This window comes from Erithacus rubecula, assembly GCF_903797595.1.
Source record: "Erithacus rubecula genome assembly, chromosome: 2".
Taxonomy (NCBI): domain Eukaryota; kingdom Metazoa; phylum Chordata; class Aves; order Passeriformes; family Muscicapidae; genus Erithacus; species Erithacus rubecula.
The window spans coordinates 70,833,722-70,860,040 of NC_136685.1; the positions used below are offsets into that span (position 1 = coordinate 70,833,722).

Consider the following 26,319-nt stretch of genomic DNA (forward strand, 5'->3'; position numbering starts at 1 on the left):
TACCTGTTTGTGTGATGGATCTAAAAATTCTGTGGGGTTTTCCTGTTTTTAATTCAGCTATACTTACAGAACATTACTTGCCTATTTCTTCCAGAACAGGTCCCTGGAAAAGTCTGAAATACTGTGTCTAGAGAGGCAAATGCCAATGGCAGTAGAAGAGAGCTGGCTATAACCATGACTGGCACCATCACTCTTGACAATCCCACTGATCAACACAGGCATTTGCAAGAAAGACAAACTAGAGGGGTTCCAAGAGAGGACCACAAAGTTGAGGAGGTTGAGGGAGATCCTCATCACAGCTTCCACTACTTAAAGGCAGCTACAAAGAGGATAAAGGCTCCCTATTCATGAAACACCACATGGAGGAAAGAACAGTGGGTTCAAGTCGCAACAGGCACATGAACAGGTACATTTAATCTTGATTTGTGAAGTAAATTCTTTACAGCAAGAGCAATGATTTGCTGGGAAAATGCCTCCAGGAACATGGTAGAATCCTCATCACTGGAGGTTTTCAAAATATGATATCAAGATAGAATTTCAGCCAGGCTGCATTTTTCATGGAAGGACCAGATGATTTTTCAATGTCTCTTCCAACCTGGGCTTCTCTGTGATCCTAGAGAAAGCAGTGCCTCTAAGGGAATCTTGCCTTTAAACATCAGACCATAATCTGACAATCAACTTGATATTTTGCAATCAGAAAAGGAAAAGCCTTAAAAATGTTGGTCTGTATTCTCCTTTTTTCACCTTCCTTTAGCTTTGATATAGTTTGTGCCAAACTCATGGAAGATCTTCTTTGTTATTAGATTTCTGTCGGATCCCTATTTTTGCTAGTCATATTTTCTGCGAAGATGTTGCCTTATTTGAAGCATTTTTGAAGAAAGAAAAAAATACCAACTAAATAATTATGAACAGTCTAGAAAGATAGAATTTGGCTAGAAACAAAAGGGGCTTTTCATTCCAGATCACAGCAGGAATAGGGCTGTTGACTTTTTGCAAATACGATAAGTTGATATCTTCAGTAAATGGGTAAGCCACAGATCTCACCATAAAAAAAAAAAAAAAATGAACATTGCTCATCACTGTCACTGTAAAGGCTTCTGTAATGATTCTTACAGTAATTCTAAAGTACTTGGATCATTGATCTTGTTTTCCAGTGTGTAGCATTCCGATGATCTGAGTCTGTCTTGCAAAGTTCTTGTTCTAACCCCATTTCATTACTTTTCAGGCTTTGCAGTACACGTCATACTTCAACTTTTTTCCAAGTTTAGTTCCTCCTACTTGTTCTTCAAACACTTTGTCCATTTTCTCATTCTGATCTTCACTGAAAAGATTCTTCCAGTCACTTACACCACCTTCAAAGAAGCAAAGAAACTCTTGAAAACCATGACATTTTATTCTTTCTTCTCTAGATCTGTCCTTTTTATTTCATTGTAGACTAAACAGCATTGATCCATTTTCCAGATGAAACATTTTTCTACGCATTTTTCTAGTTTTGTGAAATCAGTGGAGTTACATACATGTGAATAATCTTTTGATGTAATGCAAAAGAACATACTGCTTTTAGGTGACTGTTCAGAAAAGCAGCCTAAAATCCTGTTTCCCTACATCTCTCTCCTCTAGTCAATTATGACTAGCAATGTGGAAGATCATGAGGAATTGGTTAAGAATGATCTGCCAGGAGGCTGAGTTGGGTTTCTGCTCCTTAACAGTTTGAGTTTTTACCAAGCTACTACTTTAATGTAGAATGCACAAATAGATTCTGACAACCATTTTGCCCTTCTCATGTCCGTGTTCCCAACACTACACTGCAAAAGCTGTTCCCTTTTGTTTCCTCTCGTGTCTACCTGGATTCTTGCTTGCTTGGCTTACTTCTAATGTGTAAGAGGGAACAGGCATTTGGCAGTGGCCAGATTTTCAGAAGATTCATATACTCTCTTGAGAAGTGTGGTCACACTATTCTGGTTGTATTTGGCCCAGTGCTGCCTGCTCAGGTGAACCTCTAGTGGCTGGGCAATTGGTGATCCAGGCACAAAGGTGCACAGGAATTCAGACACAGCAGCTTCTCCTCTAACAGCGGCTCTGCTGTGAGAGCCTTGCTGGGTGTCTTCCCCACCAGCTCTCCTTGAAGAGTGCTCTCAAGCAAAGCAGTGATAACCTGCTTCATACTAACCTGCAATGCCAATATATGAGTGCAAGAAAAAGAACCAAAATTCTTGAGAGTGTGCCATTTGTACCTCTGGGCCACTTGGAGCTTCCTACCTTTGCGAAAGAGAATATTTCCAATTGTCCCATGGGTCTTCACTGACTTTTTCTTCATGGATTGGAAGCTGCTCCTCTCTACCACAAGCTGGAGCTCTTCCTCAGTCAGAGGAATTCCAAAGAATGCAGCTATGTTTTTCACACCCAGGGCACGATCCTGGGAAGAGGAATGTAACACATGACTTTCAAACAAATTACGCTGCTTTCCAAGGCATTTACACTTTCCTGTATGTCTCTGCTGGCTGCACACATAAGACATTCATAGAGTTCACTGGGGACTAGATGGTCCACAGTGTTTCTCTTCTCCAAAATTATTCCTGTAGATCACAAACTATTATATATGATTTGAAGATGAGCAAAATCTACACCGCTGAAAACATAAAAGCTCCTCCCCCAAAAATTGCTAGAGATTTTGATTTACAATTATTTGGGCTTATGTCACAGAAAAATAAAACGGGAATAATTTTCACAAGCTTAATTGGAAAAAGTTTTATGTTTGAATATCATCTATTCTTCCCATGAAACAAGAATCTAATTCACACTTTGAATACCCTGCATGCTTATAATGTTGAGGTGGTTCAGAAAAGAATGTCCCTTGCAGTGTAAAGTATTTGTAACTATTGGTAACCTTACCTCTTTTAGCTCTTCATAAGTTATTGTCATAATATTTTCTTTGTCAATGTATTTATTCCATTCAGAAATATATTCAAAGTAGCATCCCCAGGCCACTAAATAAAACAAAAGGATCTTAAAATGAAGCTTAAATTAAGATTATACAAGTTTTACTCATTAGGTTGTCTCAGCCACAAGCCTTATTAATCTTGTCCATGGCAGAGTTGACACACCTCTGTTAGAATCATAGGTTTTCCTCCAGGCTCAGGCATATGATCCCACTTGCAAGTCAGAAAAATAAAACTTGTTAGTACTTCAAGACAGCTGTGAGTCCACCAAAAAGCTGTCATCTTGCAGACCATCTTATATGACTCCCTTAATCCAGACTTAAACCTTATAGAACCCTCCCTTCTGCTGGCCATATGCTACACCAAACTCATAATTTTAAACTAGTTCTATTACTTTTTCTCTTTTTTAATGCATTAGCCTTATTTCAATTTCTAATGCACTAGACTCAGTCCAAATAATTTCTTTTATTCATTTTGCCATGGAGGTGATTATAAATCTCTGTGGACACAAGATGATGGACATGGAACAGTGAAGGAAAAGAGGAAATAAAACAGAGACAAGGAGGAACTGCTTCTTCTGGGAAAAATAGCATTTTGTACAAGTTAAAGAAGTCCGTGGAAGTACAGTTTTTACAAATATTTATCCTCAAGCAGTAAGACAAGTAGAGTAAACTTCAGATTTCTAATTCTCTGTCTTTAATCTCTGCTTTTGTGCTGTAAACCAAAAAAACCCTCGTGAAACTTATTTAACAAAGTACAGGAGTTTTTAGATAAAGAGAAATCATTGGATAATTGACACAGACAGAAAAAATATACTGAACCTTTCTTTGACATGAAATCTGTGAAGAAATCATCCCAGGTCTCATAGGAGGGAAAAATGCCCAGGCCATTGGAAAAATGGAAAAAAGATGTCGCTACATCTTTGGGGTTACGAACCAGCAACAATATCTAGAAAAAAAAATTTATTTATAATTTATAGAGAAAGACATACCAGACCATAGCATTAAAAAAGAAATAATAATAATATATTTTATAACTGCAGATGGGGATTTCTAATGCCTTCCGTGCTACTTGCAGAAGTAGCAATTTTATTCCCAAATCAGAAGGTGCAGTATTTAATGTTTTTTGGTATTGTGAGAAGATGGTTGCCTATAATTATTATCTTTTGCTGATTATCCAAAATACTTATGCAGAATCTAAGTATGTTTTGCAGAATCCAAATATAATTCATAATTTACATAGCAGGGAAAATTCACTAAAATATAAATTCTCCCTGAAATGTGACACATTGCATCAATGCTCATTTGCAACAATGTCATAAAATTCCTCCCATAGGAAATCATGTCAAAATACATTTTGGCTCTGGAGGATTTGATCAAGCCCTAGAACTGTCTTGTGAAAACTATCACAAAGGTGCCAATAAGAGCAAACTGGGGTTGACTGAGATGGATGGCAGTACTTAAACAGTCATGTAGAAGTGGCCAGGCTAAACATTTTAAAAGTGATTCCGAACATTAGCAGAAAAGTAAAACATAGGTTTTTAAAAAAAAAAAAAATCAATCTTTTGGTGTGTTTGCTTTTAATAAATTAAAACCAGCACTCACCTTGACTTTGTTTTTGAAGATAGACTTGGGAAGATTCTCAGGACGGAGATGAGTAGCCATAAATCTTGGAGAAGGTAATTTAATCATTCTCTTTAAGAATTGGAAGGAGGAAATTGGACAGTTCAGTTAATACTAGTATTCTTTTCATTAACCTATGCTAAAATATTGGCTTGATAAAATTATTAACATTTATTTGCTGCTAGAAGAGATTTTGGGGATTTTTTGGTAAGTGTTGCCCTGGGATATGAGTGGACTTCTCTGAGTAGCTCTAATCTCCAAAAGCCCATGAACAATTGGGAAAAGACTGTTCATTGCTTGTTCTCTTCAGTGGTAATCCTCTTCAGTTCTGTGAGACAAGAGATCACATCTAGAGGTAGGGTACAGATTGGTTTCATTAGGCTTCTGTCTTATGTGAAAGCTGGAGCATCTCAAGGACTGAGAGAGGGGATGTGGAGGAAGAACTAGTAAAGAGGCAAAAGCTCACATTTCATTACTTGACACTTCATGAAGCTCTTTGTAAATATGAAAGATGCTATATTAAGTTTCTATCCTTCAGTATGTGACAGTCCAGATGAGACTAATCCTAACCAGATGCCACATAAAGAGAAGTGGTAAAGTTCTTATCAAAGAATTCAATAGTTCATACATCATATATTCAGTATTCGAAACGCAAAATTTAAATAATTTCCATATATATCCTCTTCCCACCTCGTATTTCTCTGGATCTCCAACTTCAAGGTAGTAGATGTCCTCTGGTTCTTCAGCATTCCCACTGCTCTCCTTACTGAGTGTTTTCTTTTGAGATATGGCTATGAGGTCAGTTAAGATTTGACTTAGCCAGTTTGTGCCTGAAAGCAAAAAAATAGAGAATTTCTTGGAAAACTTCTAGAATGAAACCAGGGAAATCAAGAGTTGGTAGTATCACCAGGTGAGTTACTTGGCCTCCTTTTATGTGATACCATCCCAGCTGAGTATCTGGTCAATCACCTCCCAGGGTCCTGCCCTTGATTCTCATAAGGACATATTTCTTCAACTTAAACAGTTCAGTGCACCATTAATTAAATTGTATGTTGTAAACTAACTAACTAACAAGGGGGGAAGAACCACTAAGACTCAACTAGGGAAACCTGCACTAATGTAATGAATGTTATTGTGACAAATATGAGGGAGACTGAGGTGATAAACCAGTTCTTTAAAACATAATGTATTAAGTGTGGTTTTCTGCTGTGCTCGGTCACTGTGCTTCAACACAGGAGCAGAACTAGATCTGAAAATTGTGCACTCATTTTCTTTAATAACAGGAAGGAACTCTATGAAGGTACATTTCCTATATGCATTTATTACCTTTTTGTCCAAATGATAACAAAGAGCCTGTATAGATCTCCCATCTCTAATTTACCATTTCCTGACTTCTGGACACTGGGTGCCTACATCTTTCTCACTGCAGTCTTAACAAATGCATTCAAGTACATAACTATTCTTCAAAACAAAATACAATAAACATTAAAAACTTCACAATCCTGTCAGCTGTGACTATCTACTGTAAGGCAGTGTGAACGGATTGCTGGAAGAGAGAAGCAGCTAGATTAAATTGATTATAGGAGGCATATCTAATCCAAACCTTTGGCTTTCATGTGGACCAGTGCTTTCAGAAGCAAAAAAGGAGCAAATACATAGGGTAAACTTGCAACCCTAGCAAAGATCTCCTTGATTTTCCAATAGATGAAGAACAGTGTAATTGCTTCAAGGTCTACAAAGTATTTTTCATGGCTATTTCCTGACATCTATGTGAAAAAAACTAAAGTATATTCTGCATTTGACGGTACCAAAAAGCTCTACTCTATGTAAGAACATGAAACTCCTAACTTTTCAAACATATATGAGAGATAAAGTGGTGTAGCATGAAGAGATCTAGTTATCTCTGTGAAAACAATTTTCTCCAATTTGTGCATTTAGCTTCATAACTATGAAAAGTAAAGATAATGAAAACCTTCATATGTTAGAGAAGAGAATATCAGGTTGTTCTTCTCAGTCTTTTGGAAAATTTCCCATATGAAATATTCATAATAATTTGTTGCACTTTTTGAAATAGAAATCAGTTTTACAACATTTTGTGAACATTCTCAATATTATTTAATGCAATATAAAATATTATTTATCATATGTATTGCATATATTCAGTAAAACCTTGCAGCTTGCAATTACAGAACCTTGTTTAAGAAAAAAAATAAAATATATTCACCAGATTTAGGGTATCCTGCCAAAATGACATCGTCACTTCTGGCTTCAAAGGACTCCAAAGCTTTGAATGCTTCAGGACTGCAAATCGTGGTAGGGTAGAGAATTCCCTTGTACGAAAACATCAGTTCATCTCGATTCAATAAACTGGCAGCTGCTACTGCTTTATCCACAAAATCAGTAAATGCTTTCCTGGAGTTCTCCATTCTTCTTCTCTCTCACACACACAGACTCTGTCACGGTGTGAAATGTTATGTAGAAGGAGAAACTGACAGATTCTTCTTTAATAGGTGCTCAGTTTCTGTTTGGGGGTTTTTTCTTGACCCTATGAACAATAATTTACCTCTTTCTGAACATGTGAGGAAATAGGCAGTTCCAGTCAAAGACCTTAGGTAAAATGAACCATTGAAATCAACAGAAGTTGAACATAGACAAACAAGATAAGCAGCCAAATGCAATTGCATCCTAGGATAAATGACTTAGATAATTTCAAAACATCACGGCAAAAAGTCTGTGTCTACAAAAAACAGTTTATAAAGCGAATATAACACAATAGAATTACATAAATTACAGGTTGTAATTTAAATGCCATGAACAAATCCTCAAGGCAGTTCATCTCTTTCCAGTATTCACTGCTGGGATTTTCTTTATTATAACACTCATCATTCTCTCCAAAGTTGGTTAAAATGTGTCAGGATTGGGAGAGACAATGTTCAGTGCACTGGGGACTGAGCTGTGGACAGTCCTGTGAGTGTGGCCCTCTGCTCCCTCCAGCTGGAGCCCCGGTGGGCACAGGGGCACATGCACTCTTTGGCCACTCATCAGACTGCACTGCAGAGGTCTGATTTTCTACTGGTTACACAAAATTACTCATTCATACATTTCTTTAAGGAGCTCAATCATGGTTTATCAATTGGCCAATCCTTAGGGAGCTGGTAATAATATAACCTCAGCTACAGTTATTAGTGTTTAGCATGCACCTCAGATGACAAACTGCTGACTGCACTGACTCTGATAAAAGAACTGGCTTTAGGCTTGAGGTTCAATACTTAAGTCTCTGGCAAAAGGACAGATGAGTCAAAACAAAAAGAGAAAATAATTGTCCCCAAAATTTATGCCAAGAATTTACATGCAATCCCTTCATATTGCTATCTATTGAATGCTGGCTGTTGAGCCCTGGAAGGAAGGGGACCAGCAGCTACATACCTACAGGCTTTTGGTATTTGCTCTGCCTGAGGGATTCAAGTCTGGTCCCTGAGCCATAATGCAGTGCTCATGGGATGACCCAGCCCTACATTTTTACATCTACTTTTTCCAGTCCACACAAAATCTTTTGCTTTTCCTTTAATCTCACTTTTTTCTTTAAAACTTTGTCAATATGAAAGACATTCTGTGCACAGGCATAAGGTGAAACAAGTGGATCTCACATGGCCTGATTCACGTGATGAATGACATCTGTGCCAAAGGGTAGCCAGATAACACCACCTGCACCATTTCACTGACATCAGCTAAAAATTGCTGTCCTATGATAGCATCTTCACTGACCCTTGATGTGAAACTGGCCACCCCAGAGAAAAAAACAAATCAGCTTACTTAATTTTTCTTCCTTACCTTCCCTTGGCATTAAGCTTCCATGGACTGAAGTTAAGAAAATATGTTTTATTGGTATTTTTACCAGCTGGAAAAAAAAAAAAAATATTTGGCACAGTCATTCCTAAGAGTAGAAGAAGAGGGAAAATAGCCTGTAAACTTTTAGTGTTGGAATAGGGTTTCCAAAATTAAATAAATATACCAAAAATCTTCCAGTGGATTTCCAGCATATTTTTGCAGGAAAGGGCAGTCAGGCCAATTATAATGGGGAATCATATTTTATCCTCAGAAGCCAGGGAAAAAACCCAAACCCTTTATTTGTGGAGAAAAAAAAAAAAACAATTAGAAGATATAAATCATGAAAAGGATTTGTGGGGAGTTAAATTTCTTGACAAAAAAGAGAAGCAGGATCAAGATTTAGCAATGTGAGCCTTTGATACATCCATCTGCCCTCACACCTGAGCTGGGAGATGGCAGGAGTGTGCCCAGCCACATCCATGTGACACAAGACCCTCTGATCCTGCTAAATAGTGAACCCAGAGACTGACATAAAACATTGCTTGATTTAAAATTTCTAAGAAGCAGCTTTAAAAATACAGGGCTTAAAAACAGATGAAAAACAGATTAAAGCACTTGATTATCTCCAGATTAATGGTATTTGTTGTTCAAGACACACCAGTTTCTCTGAGGGTTTCTGACTTGCCATTCTTAGCAGACCTGGACTTTCCTGATTTCTGGGATAGCTACAGGACAGAGCCAGCTGGCCCTCACACAGCAGACTGATCTGCTTATGCACATCATCCCCTGTTAAATGAAACAACCTCAAAAGATGGAAGCCTCAAAATATGTATTCCCAAGTGCTGAATAAGTAGAGGTATGTTTTTTTAATTATTTCTATGATCTGTGTCTATGAGGTCTTCCATCAATTAGTCTTCTAGAATAACCTATTCAGTCTTTAGATAGTTCCATTGAGGTTGATCCATCCAAGAAAGTACCTTAAAACTCCCCTGATTATTCATCTGCTAGAAAAAATAAATTTAAACCAAACTAAAAGAAAAAAAAAATAAATAGAGAGAAGCCTGCAGGGGTAGGGACATTCCCCTGAGCTTTTGAGAATGAAAAGCAGGGCTTAACGTACAATTTGCTCTATTATGGAAATGTCATATGTGGTATTTTCCCCTTTGAATAATGTAGTGTGTCTCTGATCAGAGCAGAATCAAAGCCCTCCAAGAGAGCCCAGGGTCATGGGATGTCTCAGGTTATTAGTCCATATAGATTGTCTACAGAAGCAAACTATGCTGCTTCTTCTACCCAAAATTTCCCACATTTCTTCTAAACTTTCCTCTCAAAAGCTTCTAGTCTTGGTTTCAGCTTTGGTGTCTCTGGAGAGTTTCCATTCTTGTAATCTCCTCTCTGGAACAAGGTAGGAAATAAGCAATTTTCCACAGCTTTCAGCATCTCTATTTATGGATTGGCTGGTTGCCAAAGTTGCAATGGCTAACTACTCTCTCCCTCTTCTTAATACTGCACGAGATAATATGGAAGACCAAGCCAGTAAATACAGAGAATATCATGACACACAATACTGGATAAATAATTTTATGCTCACCTAAAGATGTGAGATGTATGGTAACAAAATCTCCAAACCATCATCTGGTCTCAGTGATTACAGAGTTAATCTTCTTCCCAGTAGCTGGTAGAGTGCTGTGTTTTGGATTCAGAGTCAGAACAAGGTTGATAGCACACAGATGTTTTATCTGTAGCTCAGCAGTGCTTATCCTGAGTTTGGGACTTTTCAGTTTCCCATCTCTGCCAGTCAGCAGGTGCACAAAGAGCTGGGAGGAGGCACAGCCAGGACAGCTGACCCAAACTGAGCAGAGGGATATTCCATACCCCATAGAGTCCATGCTCAGTAAAAGAACTGGGGGGAGTTGGCCAGGAAGGGATGGTTACTGCTCAGGGATGGAATGGGAATTGATCAGTGGGTGGTGCAAAATCGTGTTGTGCAGCACTTGTTTCTCTTGGACTTTATTATCTTTTTCTTTTCTAAATAACTATCAGTTATTTTGAATAATGTTATTTTTTTTTTCATTATAATTTATTTCAATTATTGCATTGCTCTTATCTCAACAGACAGGTTTAACCTCTATCTGATTCTCCTTCCTATGCCACTAGTGGAAGTGGAGAGTGAGGAACTGAGTGAGAAGTTGCGTGGTTCTTAGTTGTTGGCTGGGGTTTAACCCTGACATACCAAAAGAACTTTATTTCCTTGCTTGCTTGTTTTTATCTGACCTTTCCCAACTATATTGGTAAAATTGACTTTAATGGTTGGAAGTCTCTGGCTGGAACTTCATAAATAGATGTGAGGAGCCAAGCCTGTAACCTCAAGAAAACATCTATTTCCTTGTTGTGTATTTATACTGCTTGACACTAAAAGAGAAAGAGGAGGAAGATGCAAAGAAGAATGTCATCAAACACTCACTGACATGATGGAAAACTTCTGATTCTTCTTAATGCACTTATGTCCTGCTGCCCTGGAACCTGTCATAAATCCCATTCTGGTCTATGCCTCTCAAATAATCAAAGCTCTGGAGCCTTAAGTACATAGGTAATTACATCATTCAAAGTGAGGCTGAATATAAAAGGCAAATTTGAAGTATGCTAATTAAGTTTATTAAAGAGACATTTTAAACAGATCATCCAGATGCATTAAAATAATTTGTCCCATCACATTCTTTGCAAAATGAAAAATGAATCTTAATTTTCAGTATATGATTTTGAATGCACAAATTAGGATTATCAATGCAAGATGCCTCACAGAGCACATGAGACATCAGTGGGTATATTCCTGCAGCTCAGGTTTTAAGCATACAGTTAAAATTAAGTATGTTCAGGGAGAGAAGATAATTTATTTCCATTTCTGAAGATATTATTTGAACTGGAGTTTCTTTTATAAATTTAATTATCAAATATATTTAGTTTTATTCAAATATCATATTATTCTGATCAGAAAATCATGCAAAATCAGCTACAAAGTATTTTTCTCTTGTTTTTCTCAACAGGTTTCTCAGTGGCTTTTATTGAGTTCCAGTCATGGCACTGTTAATTAAACCTTTAAAAAGTTTAAAGAAGAATTGACAGCTAGTGGCCTGGGGGCTAATTCAAATGCTAATTGCCTAGCTACCAGGAAGATATGGGCACGATCAACAAGAACCTATGATCTTGGCCCATGATCTACCAATTCTTTCACCTCCTGCTGCTCTCTGAAGCACCGAGGGACTGACTGAGCTCCACATGGTGTGCTGCAGAGAAAGACAAGGGCTGGGGGCAAAGCTGAGAGGAGGACACAGAGCTTGGCATCCATTCCCTCCTACCCGTATGGAGAGGAGGTCACTGGAGTTGGTGTAAAGGAACAGAGAGGGAAACAAGACTTTGAGCACCTCTTCCTTGCCCAGGCAATCCCCAGAGCCAAGCAATGAGTCAGTTTGTGTGCCTGCTTGGATCTTGGCCTGACTCCCAGGAGTGCTCTGCTGATGGACTCTTCTCAGGTGCATTGACCATGGTCCAAAAGTCAAGAGTTCACCATAGAGTTAAAAAAATATTTAAATCATGTCTGTTTCTTTAATCCCCCTTCTGATTTTCTCTTCTCTTCCCATAAGGTCGGCAGGTTTGATTCATTTAATCTATTAATTAGTTTGAGCTTCAGCAGGATTGCTTGGCTCTCACCTTTACTAATTGGATTCCAGTCGGTACCTCCTCATTAATTCCTAGAGGGAAAAGGGATGTTTGTATTCCACTTGATGTACCTGATACTGGACGCTTGTCTCTTCAAACCTCTAAACTGAGGAACTACCATAGCTTAGAGTTATTCAAAACACACAGTACCCTTTGATCTCAGGAAAAACACAGACACAAAACCATTAAACTTTCTGCCTTGCTTCTATTTCACATTATTTCTTTCTTCATTTCAAGACTACATCATCTTCACCATTAATCTTTTGATCTTTCACCATTAACCTTTTTGTGATCTTTCATCTTACTTTCCATATTTCTTAAGCCCAGTCTATTCCCTACATGGAGATTTCCTTCACTGCTTAAAGTTGAAGGGATTTTACATTCAAAACAAGATAAAAATAGTCTGTAGTGACACAGCTCACCAGACACACTAATGTGTTCATGAAATAAATTTCTACGTATCATTTGGAAAAGACAACATTTATGTCTCTTTTCAAGTGAAAAATTTATATCATTTAAGTAATTTTCTGACAACATTTATGGCTTTTCTGCTTCACAGTAACCCCAAAGTTGCTGCCTTTGAAGAATGAATGCCGATATTAAATGAGAAAAATCCAAAGGACTCGCAGATTTTACCATCCTGTTTTACAGTATTCTTACACTTGATTATATTTTCCTTGATGTAGGAGGGATAGCATTGAGGAACTCTTTTTGAAGGTGAGTCCTCCAGGTCTTTCTCTTCCAGGCAGTAATGGAAGAGTCCTTAATGACTCTTAAGATAGCATAGACACCTGGGGCCAGTCCAGTTTCAAATCTGTCCCAGCATATGCCTTGAAAACTGTATTTCCCATTTTATATTGCAATTTTACAACAGCTGTTGGTTGCAGACTGCATCAGAATTGACGGGATCTAAAAGTCAGTGCAACAAGACAACATAAATGCTCCTTCTATTGCAGAGTGCCAGGTTAGTATATCAAATTTTCACTCCTCATTAATTCCAGAGCTGTTGCCACACTTTGTCTCATCATCAGCAACAGAAGCGACTTGGTGACTGGGGTCCTTCAAAGCCTCAGGAAGGAGTGAGGCCAATGACCAGAGGCCATCAAGGCTAGCTTTGCTGGATGACCATTTTCCTTAATGAACTGATGACATATTTAAAGTTTAAGGTTATGAATGGATTTTCATCCATCACCTGAAAGAGACACTAATTCGAATGATTACTATATCATACCAAGAATTTGGGGTTAAATGTCACAAGTCCTTAATGAAGGCCTTATTATACACAGACCAGATTGTATAGTGGGAAAATATTTCACTAATTAGGCCTTAAGTGCCACACTTCCCAGCTGAGCCTTACTAACCTATACTACCTGTTAACTTGGATAAAAGTAGAATGATCTCCAGCTAGGATAGCACATACCTAGTACAAGCACACTGTGGAAGTGGATGAAATGCAAAAAAATATCTTTTTCCCCAAACTTGAATACTATCAGTTTAGAGAATTGCAGGCTGAGGGAGAAATTAAAAACATCACTTTGAAGAGAGGGAAAAAGAGCTGCTCTGAAGATATGCCCCCATGAGAGAGGCCATAGATTTTCTATATCAGAGCCATGAGGGATTGGGGCTCTCTGTTTTGGAGACTGGTATGGTCAAAGACATTAAATGCAAAAAGAGATGAAGAGAATTTTATCTTTGAACAGCTTGCCCTTAAAAGTAATACCCCCGTGTGTGTGGCGCAACCCAAAACACAGCTCTGGAAAGACTGTGAAGATGGGAGGAAGTCCCATAATCTGCTAACTTTTCCCTGGGTGGATGCAAATTGTGAAAGTGGAGACACCCCTAGGCCTAAACAGAAAAAAAAAAACAAAAAGAAAAAAGAAAAAAGAGAGAACTTATCTCTCTAAGTGAACTGAAATGACTATTTAAGTGGAAAACTGACTGAAGTGTTTTCTCTTTATTGCTGTTAAGAAATATGGAAGATGAGGGAGAGGGGAGGAGGGAATGATCTGGAATTCTTATTCAGAATTCTTTTTCTGTGTTATTAGTAAATTTCTTCTTATACCCTTTTAAATTTTAGGCCTACCTAGTCTTTGCTCCAAAATCCTACCTCTGAAAGAAATTGAATATATTAGAACTGGCAAACCCAAATCAAAGCAAGACAAGTGTCCTTGCCGCTGGCACACCGACCTCATAGCATCAACTGCTGTTACAGCATCGCCCTTTCTGTGCTTGGGCAGGGTGTGCTTGTGAAAGAATAGCTGAAGGTTGTCTGGGAAGTTTCTTCTGAGTTCAATGAAAGCCTTCTATGAATTTCTATGAACCTCATTCTACTTTCAGTACATTCATTTCTATAACCATATTGATATATTGCCCTCTCCGCATAAATTTGTCTCTTCGGTCACATAATTTCAGTCCTTTCCCGATACTGTCAGCTCTTGCATTTTCTGTCAGTGCCTTATTCAAGAGGTAAGTTATGTTAAGAAGGATCACAAACTTCTTTAACAAGATTGATATTTGCTATTTCATTATCTTAATCATGTATCAGGGTAGTTGCTTTCTCATTTTTGTTACTATATTTCTATGTATCAAGGCGGCTCTTTGATTCTATTTCCTCAAGTTTTTAGACACTGATCTTATGTATAATTCCTCAAGAAACCTTGTACCTTTATGGTTGCTTACAGATAACTTGTAATTTTTCAAAGATGGCTTGCCACAGGACTTTCTACTGCTCTGCTCTTCAATCCATTCATTCTTTTTTCTAAATATTCAAAGTATTATTTGTAGTAATCCTATTTTTTTACAAAACCCTGCATGTCCATTTGTGTCCAGGCAGAACCAACCAGCTTCAGAATGAGACAAAAAGTCTTCAAATATTTCATTCTTTCCGACTGTATTTTCACTTTTTTTATGTCTTACCTGTTTGTGTGATGGATCTAAAAATTCTGTGGGGTTTTCCTGTTTTTAATTCAGCTATACTTACAGAACATTACTTGCCTATTTCTTCCAGAACAGGTCCCTGGAAAAGTCTGAAATACTGTGTCTAGAGAGGCAAATGCCAATGGCAGTAGAAGAGAGCTGGCTATAACCATGACTGGCACCATCACTCTTGACAATCCCACTGATCAACACAGGCATTTGCAAGAAAGACAAACTAGAGGGGTTCCAAGAGAGGACCACAAAGTTGAGGAGGTTGAGGGAGATCCTCATCACAGCTTCCACTACTTAAAGGCAGCTACAAAGAGGATAAAGGCTCCCTATTCATGAAACACCACATGGAGGAAAGAACAGTGGGTTCAAGTCGCAACAGGCACATGAACAGGTACATTTAATCTTGATTTGTGAAGTAAATTCTTTACAGCAAGAGCAATGATTTGCTGGGAAAATGCCTCCAGGAACATGGTAGAATCCTCATCACTGGAGGTTTTCAAAATATGATATCAAGATAGAATTTCAGCCAGGCTGCATTTTTCATGGAAGGACCAGATGATTTTTCAATGTCTCTTCCAACCTGGGCTTCTCTGTGATCCTAGAGAAAGCAGTGCCTCTAAGGGAATCTTGCCTTTAAACATCAGACCATAATCTGACAACCAACTTGATATTTTGCAATCAGAAAAGGAAAAGCCTTAAAAATGTTGTTCTGTATTCTCCTTTTTTCTCCTTCCTTTAGCTTTGATATAGTTTGTGCCAAACTCATGGAAGATCTTCTTTGTTATTAGATTTCTGTCGGATCCCTATTTTTGCTAGTCATATTTTCTGCGAAGATGTTGCCTTATTTGAAGCATTTTTGAAGAAGGAAAAAATTACCAACTAAATAATTATGAACAGTCTAGAAAGATAGAATTTGGCTAGAAACAAAAGGGGCTTTTCATTCCAGATCACAGCAGGAATAGGGCTGTTGACTTTTTGCAAATACGATAAGTTGATATCTTCAGTAAATGGGTAAGCCACAGATCTCACCATAAAAAAAAAAAAAAAAATGAACATTGCTCATCACTATCAATGTAAAGGCTTCTGTAATGATTCTTACAGTAATTCTAAAGTACTTGGATCATTGATCTTGTTTTCCAGTGTGTAGCATTCAAATGATCTGAGTCTGTCTTGCAAAGTTCTTGTTCTAACCCCATTTCATTACTTTTCAGGCTTTGCAGTACACATCATACTTCAACTTTTTTCCAAGTTTAGTTCCTCCTACTTGTTCTTCAAACACTTTGTCCATTTTCTCATTCTGATCTTCACTGAAAAGATTCTTCCAGTCACTTACACCACCTTCAAAGAAGCAAAGAAACTCTTGAAAACCATGACATTTTATTCTTTCTTCTCTAGATCTGTCCTTTTTATTTCATTGTAGACTAAACAGCATTGATCCATTTTCCAGATGAAACATTTTTCTACGCATTTTTCTAGTTTTGTGAAATCAGTGGAGTTACATACATGTGAATAATCTTTTGATGTAATGCAAAAGAACATACTGCTCTTTAGGTGACTGTTCAGAAAGGCAGCCTAAAGTCCTGTTTCCCTACATCTCTCTCCTCTAGTCAATTATGACTGGCAATGTGGAAGATCATGAGGAATTGGTTAAGAATGATCTGCCAGGAGGCTGAGTTGGGTTTCTGCTCCTTAAGCAGTTTGAGTTTTTACCAAGCTACTATTTTAATATAAAATGCAGAAACATTTTGCCCTTCTCATGTCCGTGTTCCCAACACTACACTGCAAAAGTTGTTCCCTTTTGTTTCCTCTCTTGTGTCTACCTGGATTCTTGCTTGCTTGGCTTACTTCTAATGTGTAAGAGGGAACAGGCATTTGGCAGTGGCCAGATTTTCAGAAGATTCATATACTCTCTTGAGAAGTGTGGTCACACTATTCTGGTTGTATTTGGCCCAGTGCTGCCTGCTCAGGTGAACCTCTAGTGGCTGGGCAATTGGTGATCCAGGCACAAAGGTGCACAGGAATTCAGACACAGCAGCTTCTCCTCTAACAGTGGCTCTGCTGTGAGAGCCTTGCTGGGTGTCTTCCCCACCAGCTCTCCTTGAAGAGTGCTCTCAAGCAAAGCAGTGATAACCTGCTTCATACTAACCTGCAATGCCAATATATGAGTGCAAGAAAAAGAACCAAAATTCTTGAGAGTGTGCCATTTGTACCTCTGGGCCACTTGGAGCTTCCTACCTTTGCGAAAGAAAACATTGCCAAATGACCCATGGGTCTTCTCTGAGTTTTTCTTCATGGATTGGAAGCTGCTCCTCTCTACCACAAGCTGGAGCTCTTCCTCAGTCAGAGGAATTCCAAAGAATGCAGCTATGTTTTTCACACCCAGGGCACGATTCTGGGAATGAGAAATGTAACACATGACTTTCAAACAAATTACGCTGCTTTCCAAGGCGTTTACACTTTCCTGTATGTCTCTGCTGGCTGCACACATAAGACATTCATAGAGTTCACTGGGGACTAGATGGTCCACAGTGTCTCTCGTCTCCAAAATTATTATGTAGGACATCAGAGGTGCCTTCCTGTAAATCACAAAATATTATATATGATTTGAAGATGAGCAAAATCTACACCGCTGAAAACATAAAAGCTCCTTGCCCAAAACATTGCAGGAGATTTTGATTTACAATTATTTGGGCTTATATCACTGAAAAATATAAAGCAAGAATATTTTTTCAAGCAAAATTGAAAAAGGATATTAAGCTTGAATTTCACCTTTTTTTCCCTTAAACAAGAATCTATCTCACACACTTTGGATATATATGCATACATATAATTATGAATTGATTCTGGAAAAAATGTCCCTTGCAGTGTAAAGTATTTGTAACTATTGGTAACCTTACCTCTTTTAGCTCTTCATAAGTTATTGCCATAACATTTTCTTTGTCAATGTATTTATTCCATTCAGAAATATATTCAAAGTAGCATCCCCAGACCACTAAATAAAACAAAAGGATCCTAAGATTAAGCTTAATTAAGATTATACAAATTTTACTCATTAAGTTGTCTCAGCAAAGGGGTTTATTGATCATGTCCATGGCAGAGTTTACACAATTCTGTGGGAATCATAGGTTTTCCATCCAGGCTCAGGCATATGATCCCACTTGCAAGTCAGAAAAATAAAACTTGCTAGTGATTCAAGACAGCTGTGAGTCCACCAAAAAGCTGTCCTCTTGCAGACCATCTTGTATGACTCCCTTAATCCAGACTAAAACCTTATAGAACCCTCCCTTCTGCTGGCCATGTGCTACACCAAACGCATAACTTTAAACTAGTTCTATTACTTTTTCTCTTTTTTTTAATGTATTAGACTTAGTCCACTCTTTAATGCACTCTTTTGATTTCGACTAGTCTTAGTCCAAATAATTTCTTTTATTCCATTTGGCATGGAGGTGATTATAAATCTCTGTGGACACAAGATGATGGACATGGAACAGTGAAGGTAAAGAGGAAACAAGATAGAGATAAGGAGGAACTGCTTCTTCTGGGAAAAATAGCCTTTTGTACAAGTTAAAGAAGTCCATGGAAGTACAGTTTTTACAAATATTTATCCTCAAGCAGTAAGAAAAGTAGGGGAAATTTCAGATTTCTAATTCTCTGTCTTTAATCTCTGGTTTTGTGCTGTAAACCAAAAAAACCCTCGTGAAGCTTATTTAACAAAGTACAGGAGTTTTTAGATAAAGAGAAATCATTGGATAATTGACACAGACAGAAAAATTATACTCTACATTTCTTTGACATGAAATCTGTGAAGAAATCATCCCAGTTCTCATAGGGGGGAAAAATGCCCAGGCCATTGGAAAAATGGAAAAAAGATGTCGCTACATCTTTGGGATTACGAACCAGCAACAATATCTAGAAAGAAATTAAAATAATTATTTATAGAGAAAGACATACCAGACTACAGCATTAAAAAAAAAAAAATAATAATATACTTTATAACTGCAAATGGGGATTTATAATACCTTGTGTGCTACTTGCAGAAATAGCAAGTTGATTCCCAAATCAGAAGGTGCAGTATTTAATTATTCATTGGTACCACGAGAAGATAGTTGCCTACTATTATCATTATTATTATTATTAATATTATTTTGTTATTTTTGCTTATTAACCTAATTATTTATGCAGAATCTAAGTATGTTTTACAGAATAAAAATATAGTTCATAATTTACATAGCAGGGAAAATTCACTAAAATATAAATTCTCCCTGAAATATGACACATTGCATCAATGCTCACTTGCAACAATGTCATAATATTCCTCCCACAGGAAATCATGTCAAAATACATATTGGCTCTGGAGAATTTGATCAAGCCCTAGAACTGTCTTGTGAAAACTATCACAAAGGTGCCAATAAGAGCAAACTGGGGTTGACTGAGATGGATAGCAGTACTTAAACAGTCATGTAGAAATGACCAGGCTAAATATTTTAAGAGTCATTCTGAACATTAGCAGAAAAGTAATACATTGTTGGTTTTTTTTAAAATCAATCTTTTGATGTGTTTGCTTTTAATACATTAAAATCAGCACTCACCTTGACTTTGTTTTTGAAGATAGACTTGGGAAGATTCTCAGGACGGAGATGAGTAGCCATAAATCTTGGAGAAGGTAATTTAATCATTCTCTTTAAGAATTGGAAGGAGGAAATTGGACAGTTCAGTTAATACTAGTATTCTTTTCATTAACCTATGCTAAAATATTGGCTTGATAAAATTATTAACATTTATTTGCTGCTAGAAGTGGATTTTGGGGATTTTTTTGGTAAGTGTTGCCCTGGGATATTAGTGGACTTCTCTGAGTAGCTCTAATCTCCAAAAGCCCATGAACAATTGGGAAAAGACTGTTCATTGTTTGTTCTCTTCAGTGGTAATCCTCTTCAGTTCTGTGAGACAAGGGACACATCTAGAGGTAGGGTACAGATTGATTTCATTAGGCTTCTGTCTTATGTGAAAGCTGGAGCATCTCAAGGACTGAGAGAGGGGATGTGGAGGAAGAACTAGTAAAGAGACAAAAGCTCTTGTTTCATTATTTGACACTTCATGAAGCTCTTTGTAAATATGAAAGATGCTATATTGAGTTTCTGAAGCTCTTATGTATCTCATGGATATGTGCTCCTGTCACTCCCACTGAAGTGTTCATCTATCCCTCAGTATGTTACAGTCCAGATGAGATTAATCCTGACCAGATGCCACATAAAGAGAAGTGGTAAAGTTCTTATCAAAGAATGGAATTGTTCATACATCTTATATTTAGTATTTGAAACACGTAATTTAAATAATTTCCATACATATCCTCTTCCCACCTCGTATTTCTCAGGATCTCCAACTTCAAGGTAGGGGAATTCTTCTAGTTTTTCCTTACCCAGTGTTTTCTTTTGAGATATGGCTATGAGGTCAGTTAAGATTTGACTTAGCCAGTTTGTGCCTGAAAGCAGAAAAATACAGAACTTTTTGTAAAATTTTGGAATTAACAGAAATGGATTTACTAAGGAAGTAAAGAGTTGGTAGTACCACCAGGTGAGTTACTTGGCCTCCTTTCATGTGATACCATCCCAGCTGAGTATCTAGTCAATCACCTCCCAGGGTCCTGCCCTTGATTCTCATAAGGACATATTTCTTCAACTTAAACAGTTCAGTGCACCATTAATTAAATTGTATGTTGTAAACTAACTAACTAACAAGGGGGGAAGAACCACTAAGACTCAACTAGGGAAACCTGCACTAATGTAATGAATGTTATTGTGACAAATATGAGGGAGACTGAGGTGATAAACCAGTTCTTTAAAACATAATGTATTAAGTGTGGTTTTCTGCTGTGCTCGGTCACTGTGCTTCAACACAGGAGCAGAACTAGATCTGAAAATTGTGCACTCATTTTCTTTAATAACAGGAAGGAACTCTATGAAGGTACATTTCCTATATGCATTTATTACCTTTTTGTCCAAATGATAACAAAGAGCCTGTATAGATCTCCCATCTCTAATTTACCATTTCCTGACTTCTGGACACTGGGTGCCTACATCTTTCTCACTGCAGTCTTAACAAATGCATTCAAGTACATAACTATTCTTCAAAACAAAATACAATAAACATTAAAAACTTCACAATCCTGTCAGCTGTGACTATCTACTGTAAGGCAGTGTGTATGGATTGCTGGAAGAGAGAAGCAGCTAGATTAAATTGATTATAGGAGGCATATCTGATCCAAACCTTTGGCTTTCATGTGGACCAGTGCTTTCAGAAGCAAACAAGGAGCAAATACATAGGGTAAACTTGCAACCCTAGCAAAGATCTCCTTGATTTTTCAATAGATGAAAAACAGTGTAATTGCTTCAAGGTCTACAAAGTATTTTTCATGGCTATTTCCTGACATCTATGTGAAACAAACTATTGAATATTCTGCATTTGAAGGCACCAGAAGCTCTATTCTGTGTAAAAACATAAAACTCCTAAATTTACAAACATAAATGAGAGATAAGATGGTGTAGTATGAAGAGATCTAATTATCTCTGTGTAAAAAACTGCAATTTGATTCTCCCCAAATTGTGCATTTAGCTTCATAACTATGAAAAATAAAGATAACAAAAACCTTTATATGTTAGAGAAGAGAACATCAGGTTGTTTTTCTCAGTCTTTTGGAAAATTTCCCATATGAAATATTCATAATAATTTGTTGCACTTTTTGAAATAGAAATCAGTTTTACAACATTTTGTGAACATTCTCAATATTATTTAACGCAATATAAAATATTATTTATCATATGTATTGCATATATTCAGTAAAACCTTGCAGCTTGCAATTACAGAACCTTTTTTAAGAAAAAAAAAATTAAAATATATTCACCTGATTTAGGGTATCCTGCCAAAATGACATCATCACTTCTGGCTTCAAAGGACTCCAAAGCTTTGAATGCTTCAGGACTGCAAATCGTGGTAGGGTAGAGAATTCCCTTGTACGAAAACATCATTTCATCTCGTTTCATTAATCTGCCAGCTTCTACTCCTTTAGCTATTAAATCAGTAAATGCTTTCCTGGAGTTCTCCATTCTTCTTCTCTCTCTCACACACAGACTCTGTCACTGTGAAATGCTATGTAGAAGGAGAAACTGACAGATTGTCCTTTAATAGGTGCTCAGTTTGTTGTTTGAAGTTTTTTTCTTGACCATATGAACAATAATTTACCTCTTTCTGAACATGTGAGGAAATAGGCAGTTCCAGTCAAAGACCTTAGGTAACATGAACCATTGAAATCAACAGAAGTTGAACATAGACAAACAAGATAAGCAGCCAAATGCAATTGCATCCTAGGATAAATGACTTAGATAATTTCAAAATAACATAGCAAACAGTCTGTGATTACAACACAGAGTTTATAAGATGAATATAACAAAGCAGAATTTCATAAATTGCAGATTGAAATTTAAGTGTCATCATCAAAATCTTCAACGCAGTTCATCTCTTTCCAGTATTCACTGCTGGGATTTTCTTTATTATAACACTCATCATTCTCTCCAAAGTTGGATAAAATGTGTCAGGATTGGGAGAGACAATGTTCAGTGCACTGGGGACTGAGCTGTGGACAGTCCTGTGAGTGTGGCCCTCTGCTCCCTCCAGCTGGAGCCCCCGTGGGCACAGGGGCACATGCACTCTTTGGCCACTCATCAGACTGCACTGCAGAGGTCTGATTTTCTACTGGTTACACAAAATTACTCATTCATACATTTCTTTAAGGAGCTCAATCATTGTTTATCAACTGACCAATCCTTAGGGAGCTGGTAATAATATAACCTCAGCTACAGTTATTAGTGTTTAGCATGCACCTCAGATGACAAACTGCTGACTGCACTGACTCTGATAAAAGAACTGGCTTTAGGCTTGAGGTTCAATACTTAAGTCTCTGGCAAAAGGACAGATGAGTCAAAACTAAAAGAGAAAATAATTGTCCCCAAAATTTATGCCAAGAATTTACATGCAATCCCTTCATATTGCTATCTATTGAATGCTGGCTGTTGAGCCCTTGAAGGAAGGGGACCAGCAGCTACATACCTACAGGCTTTTGGTATTTGCTCTGCCTGAGGGATTCAAGTCTGGTCCCTGAGCCATAATGCAGTGCTCATGGGATGACTCAGCCCTACATTTTTACACCTACTTTTTCAAGTCCAGACAAAATATTTTGCTTTTTGATCCTAATATGATCTTTCATCTTACTTTCCATATTTCCTAAAGTGAGCCTATTCCCTACATGGAGATTTGCTTCACTGTGTAAAGTTGAAGGGGATTTGATGTTCAAAACAAGATTAAAAAATTCAGCAGTTTCACAGCTCACCAGACACACTAATGTGTTCATGAAATTAATTTCCACATATGATTTGGAAAAGACATTTATGTTGCTTTTCAAGTGAAAAATTTATATCATTTAAGTAATTTTCTGATAACATTTATGGCTTTTCTGCTTCGTAGTAACCCCAAAGTTGCTTCCTTTGAAGAATGAATGCCAATATTAAATGAGAAAACTCCAAAAGACTCACAGATTTTACCATCCTGTTTTACAGTATTCTTACACTTGATTGTATTTTCCTTGATGTAGGAGGGATAGCATTGAGGAACTCTTTTTGAAGGTCAATCCTCCAGGTCTTTCTCTTCCAGGCAGTAATGGAAGAGTCCTTAATGACTCTTAAGATAGCATAGACACCTGGGGCCAGTCCAGTGTCAAATCTTTCTCATCATATGTCTTGAAAACTGTATTTCTCATTTTATATTGCAATTTTACAACAGCAGTAGGTACAGACTTCATCAGAATTGCTGGGATCTAAAAGTCAGTATAACAAAACAGCAAAAATGCTCCTTATATTGCAGAGTGCCAGGTTAGTATATCAAATTTTCACTCCTCATTAATTCCAGAGCTGTTGCCACACTTTGTCTCTGTCTCATCATCAGCAGCAGAAGCTACATGGTGACTGGGGTCCTTCAAAGCCTCAGGAAGGAGTGAAGCCAATGACCAGAGGCTATCAAGGCTAGTTTTACTAGCCATTTTCTTTAATGAACTGATAACATATTTAAAGTTTAAGGTTATGAATGGATTTTACCTGAAAGACACATTAATTCGAATGATTACTATATCATACCAAGAATTTGGGGTTAAATGTCACAAGTCCTTAATGAAGGCCTTATTATACACAGACCAGATTGTATAGTGGGAAAATATTTCACTAATTAGGCCTTAAGTGCCACACTTCCCAGCTGAGCCCTTACTAACCTATACTACCTGCTAACTTGGATAAAAGTAGAATGATCTCCAGCTAGGATAGCACATACCTAGTACAAGCACACTGTGGAAGTGGAAGAAATGCAAAACATATCCTTTTCCCAAAACTTGAATACTATCAGTTTGGAGGATTACAGGCTGAGGGAGAAATTAAAAACATAACTTTGAAGAGAGGGATAAAGAGCTGCTCTGAAGATATGCCCCCATGAGAAAGGCCATAGATTTTCTATATCAAAGCACTCTTGTATTGAAAAATCATATGTATTTTTATGAGTATTGAATCTTCATTAATAGATTTTTGAACTTTATTCACTCCATGGAAATATTGATGCAACACCTGAAAAGAGCAGGTAGGAAAACCTGTCATCTCTTATGTGGGGAACTAATTATTGCAGAAGAGTATTTGCATAAATGCATGGCACATTTCTTGGAAGCACTCTCCCTTTTTCTGGCGGGAACCAAGAGGACAAAAGTGTTTGTGGGATCACAGGTAAGACAGAGCTTCTATAATCAGTCACTGCATGAGCAGTGTCCATGCCAAGTTCTGCCAGATTCTAAGGCTGCAGAGATGTCCTTCACTCCCAGGGAAGGCAGAGGTGTCCTTGCGGACAGCACACCAACCTCATAGCATCAGCCACTGTTACAGGCCTTTCTGTGCTTGGGCAGGCTGTGCTTATGGAAGAATAGCTGAAGGTTATCTAGGAAGCTTCTTCTGACCTTCTATGAAAGCCCCAGGGCCCAACTGCCTGGCAAGACCTCAGCAGACTTCCACAGTCTGAGTAAAGACACATCCCTCCCACAGAAAACCTCTACCCATCATACATATGGCAGAGCAAGTCGCCTTGAGCTCCCAACACTTCTTAAGTGAAAGTCAGAAATTTGGGACCTCTGCTTCATTTTTCGCTAAAGAGGAGACTTAAAAAAGACCTAAAAAAGATTCAGATTTCTGCTAATGCAGACTTGCAAAGAAGCACATGGCCTGGCAGAGAATTTACAGAGCATCTCTTGCTTCTAGATATGTATCAATATTACCCAAAGCTGTCAAACAGAGATTGACATTCTGCCTTTAAGAGAATAACTTTACTTTAAAGAGATTGAGCTACTCTCCCGTCTCTGAGGGTCTCTTCAGGTGTGAGACCTCCCCAGAGAGGGCATGAAGGTGGTAAAAAGTCTGGTTCTCTCGGGGGCACCGGCAAGAAAGCAGCTTGAGACGACCTTGTGTTGTTTCAGGGCTGTTTATTTATCTTATCTTAAAAATGTTTCTGCCAGCCCAGCACGGATCCGCTCTGCAGGTCGACCATAGCAGAAGGTCCCCTGGGAGGGCTGTGCCAAGGCCTTTATACTCTAAACTACGTATACAATATTTACAAATTTTCCCCAATGCCATGCAACCTGTTTACAATGTCCAGCTCTTTCCCCATCCAATCTGTGGTTCCCAGGGTGCAACTTCAGCATGGATGACATGAAGAAGAAGGAGGAAGAAGTCCACCACACCCAGGATCCTCCATCTTGGCCACATGGTCCTTAATATAAACAATCTAAAAACCTACTTATACTACAGACTAACATTCTAATTTACACTCTACTCATCATTATTTTCTGTGTCTCTTCTCTCAATGTGGGCAGATTCTCCCAAGGAGCCAAATCCAGCCCCTGCAGCTCCTGGGCAGCACTCGGGGGTCTCTGAGGAGTCTGCCAGGGGGGGTTTTGCACCCCCAAAGGAGCCAGGAAAAAACCCTGGACTCCCACAAGCTACTAAGGTGTTATGAGCTTCTTTCTTAGCAGTGTTTAATGAAGATTTAATTCAGATTTCCGTAAGTCAAAACAAAATTTCAATTTATTTGAAACATAATTGTATAAAAGCTTAACTGTGATAGAAATCTTTTTGCCAAAAAGTGACCTGAACTGATAATTTTTAAAGAGATCTCTAGGTGGAAAATACACTTCACTGCTCTAAAAAATTGAT

The 26,319-nt window shown here is 37.8% G+C and overlaps 3 protein-coding genes across 4 annotated transcripts in view; 1 reads left to right on the top strand and 2 right to left on the bottom strand.

The window, feature by feature from the left end:
- DACT2 (dishevelled binding antagonist of beta catenin 2) overlaps positions 1-26,319 on the top strand; it is a 124,215-nt gene that overhangs the window by 59,223 nt on the left and 38,673 nt on the right. The window lies entirely within an intron of this gene.
- Positions 44-7,056, bottom strand: LOC306798203 (sulfotransferase 6B1-like). Its single transcript, XM_079298151.1, has 7 exons — positions 6,786-7,056; positions 5,252-5,391; positions 4,544-4,633; positions 3,761-3,887; positions 2,893-2,987; positions 2,260-2,416; positions 44-1,352 (listed from the first exon to the last, which is right to left on the bottom strand). The coding sequence occupies exons 1-7, from the start codon at positions 6,985-6,987 to the stop codon at positions 1,222-1,224; spliced, it is 942 nt and encodes a 313-aa protein (XP_079154277.1). The 5' UTR covers positions 6,988-7,056; the 3' UTR covers positions 44-1,221.
- On the bottom strand, positions 5,023-22,149 carry LOC306798204 (sulfotransferase 6B1-like). Of its 2 annotated transcripts, XM_079298153.1 has the most exons (8): positions 21,933-22,149; positions 20,392-20,513; positions 19,624-19,713; positions 18,817-18,943; positions 17,932-18,026; positions 17,270-17,426; positions 16,239-16,372; positions 5,023-5,036 (listed from the first exon to the last, which is right to left on the bottom strand). In XM_079298153.1, exons 1-7 carry the CDS (start codon positions 22,132-22,134, stop codon positions 16,242-16,244), a joined length of 924 nt encoding a protein of 307 aa, XP_079154279.1. In that variant the 5' UTR covers positions 22,135-22,149; the 3' UTR covers positions 5,023-5,036; positions 16,239-16,241. The 2 variants fall into 2 exon arrangements, with proteins under 2 accessions (XP_079154279.1, XP_079154278.1); XM_079298152.1 differs by lacking the exon at positions 5,023-5,036 and having other exon boundaries at positions 16,099-16,372.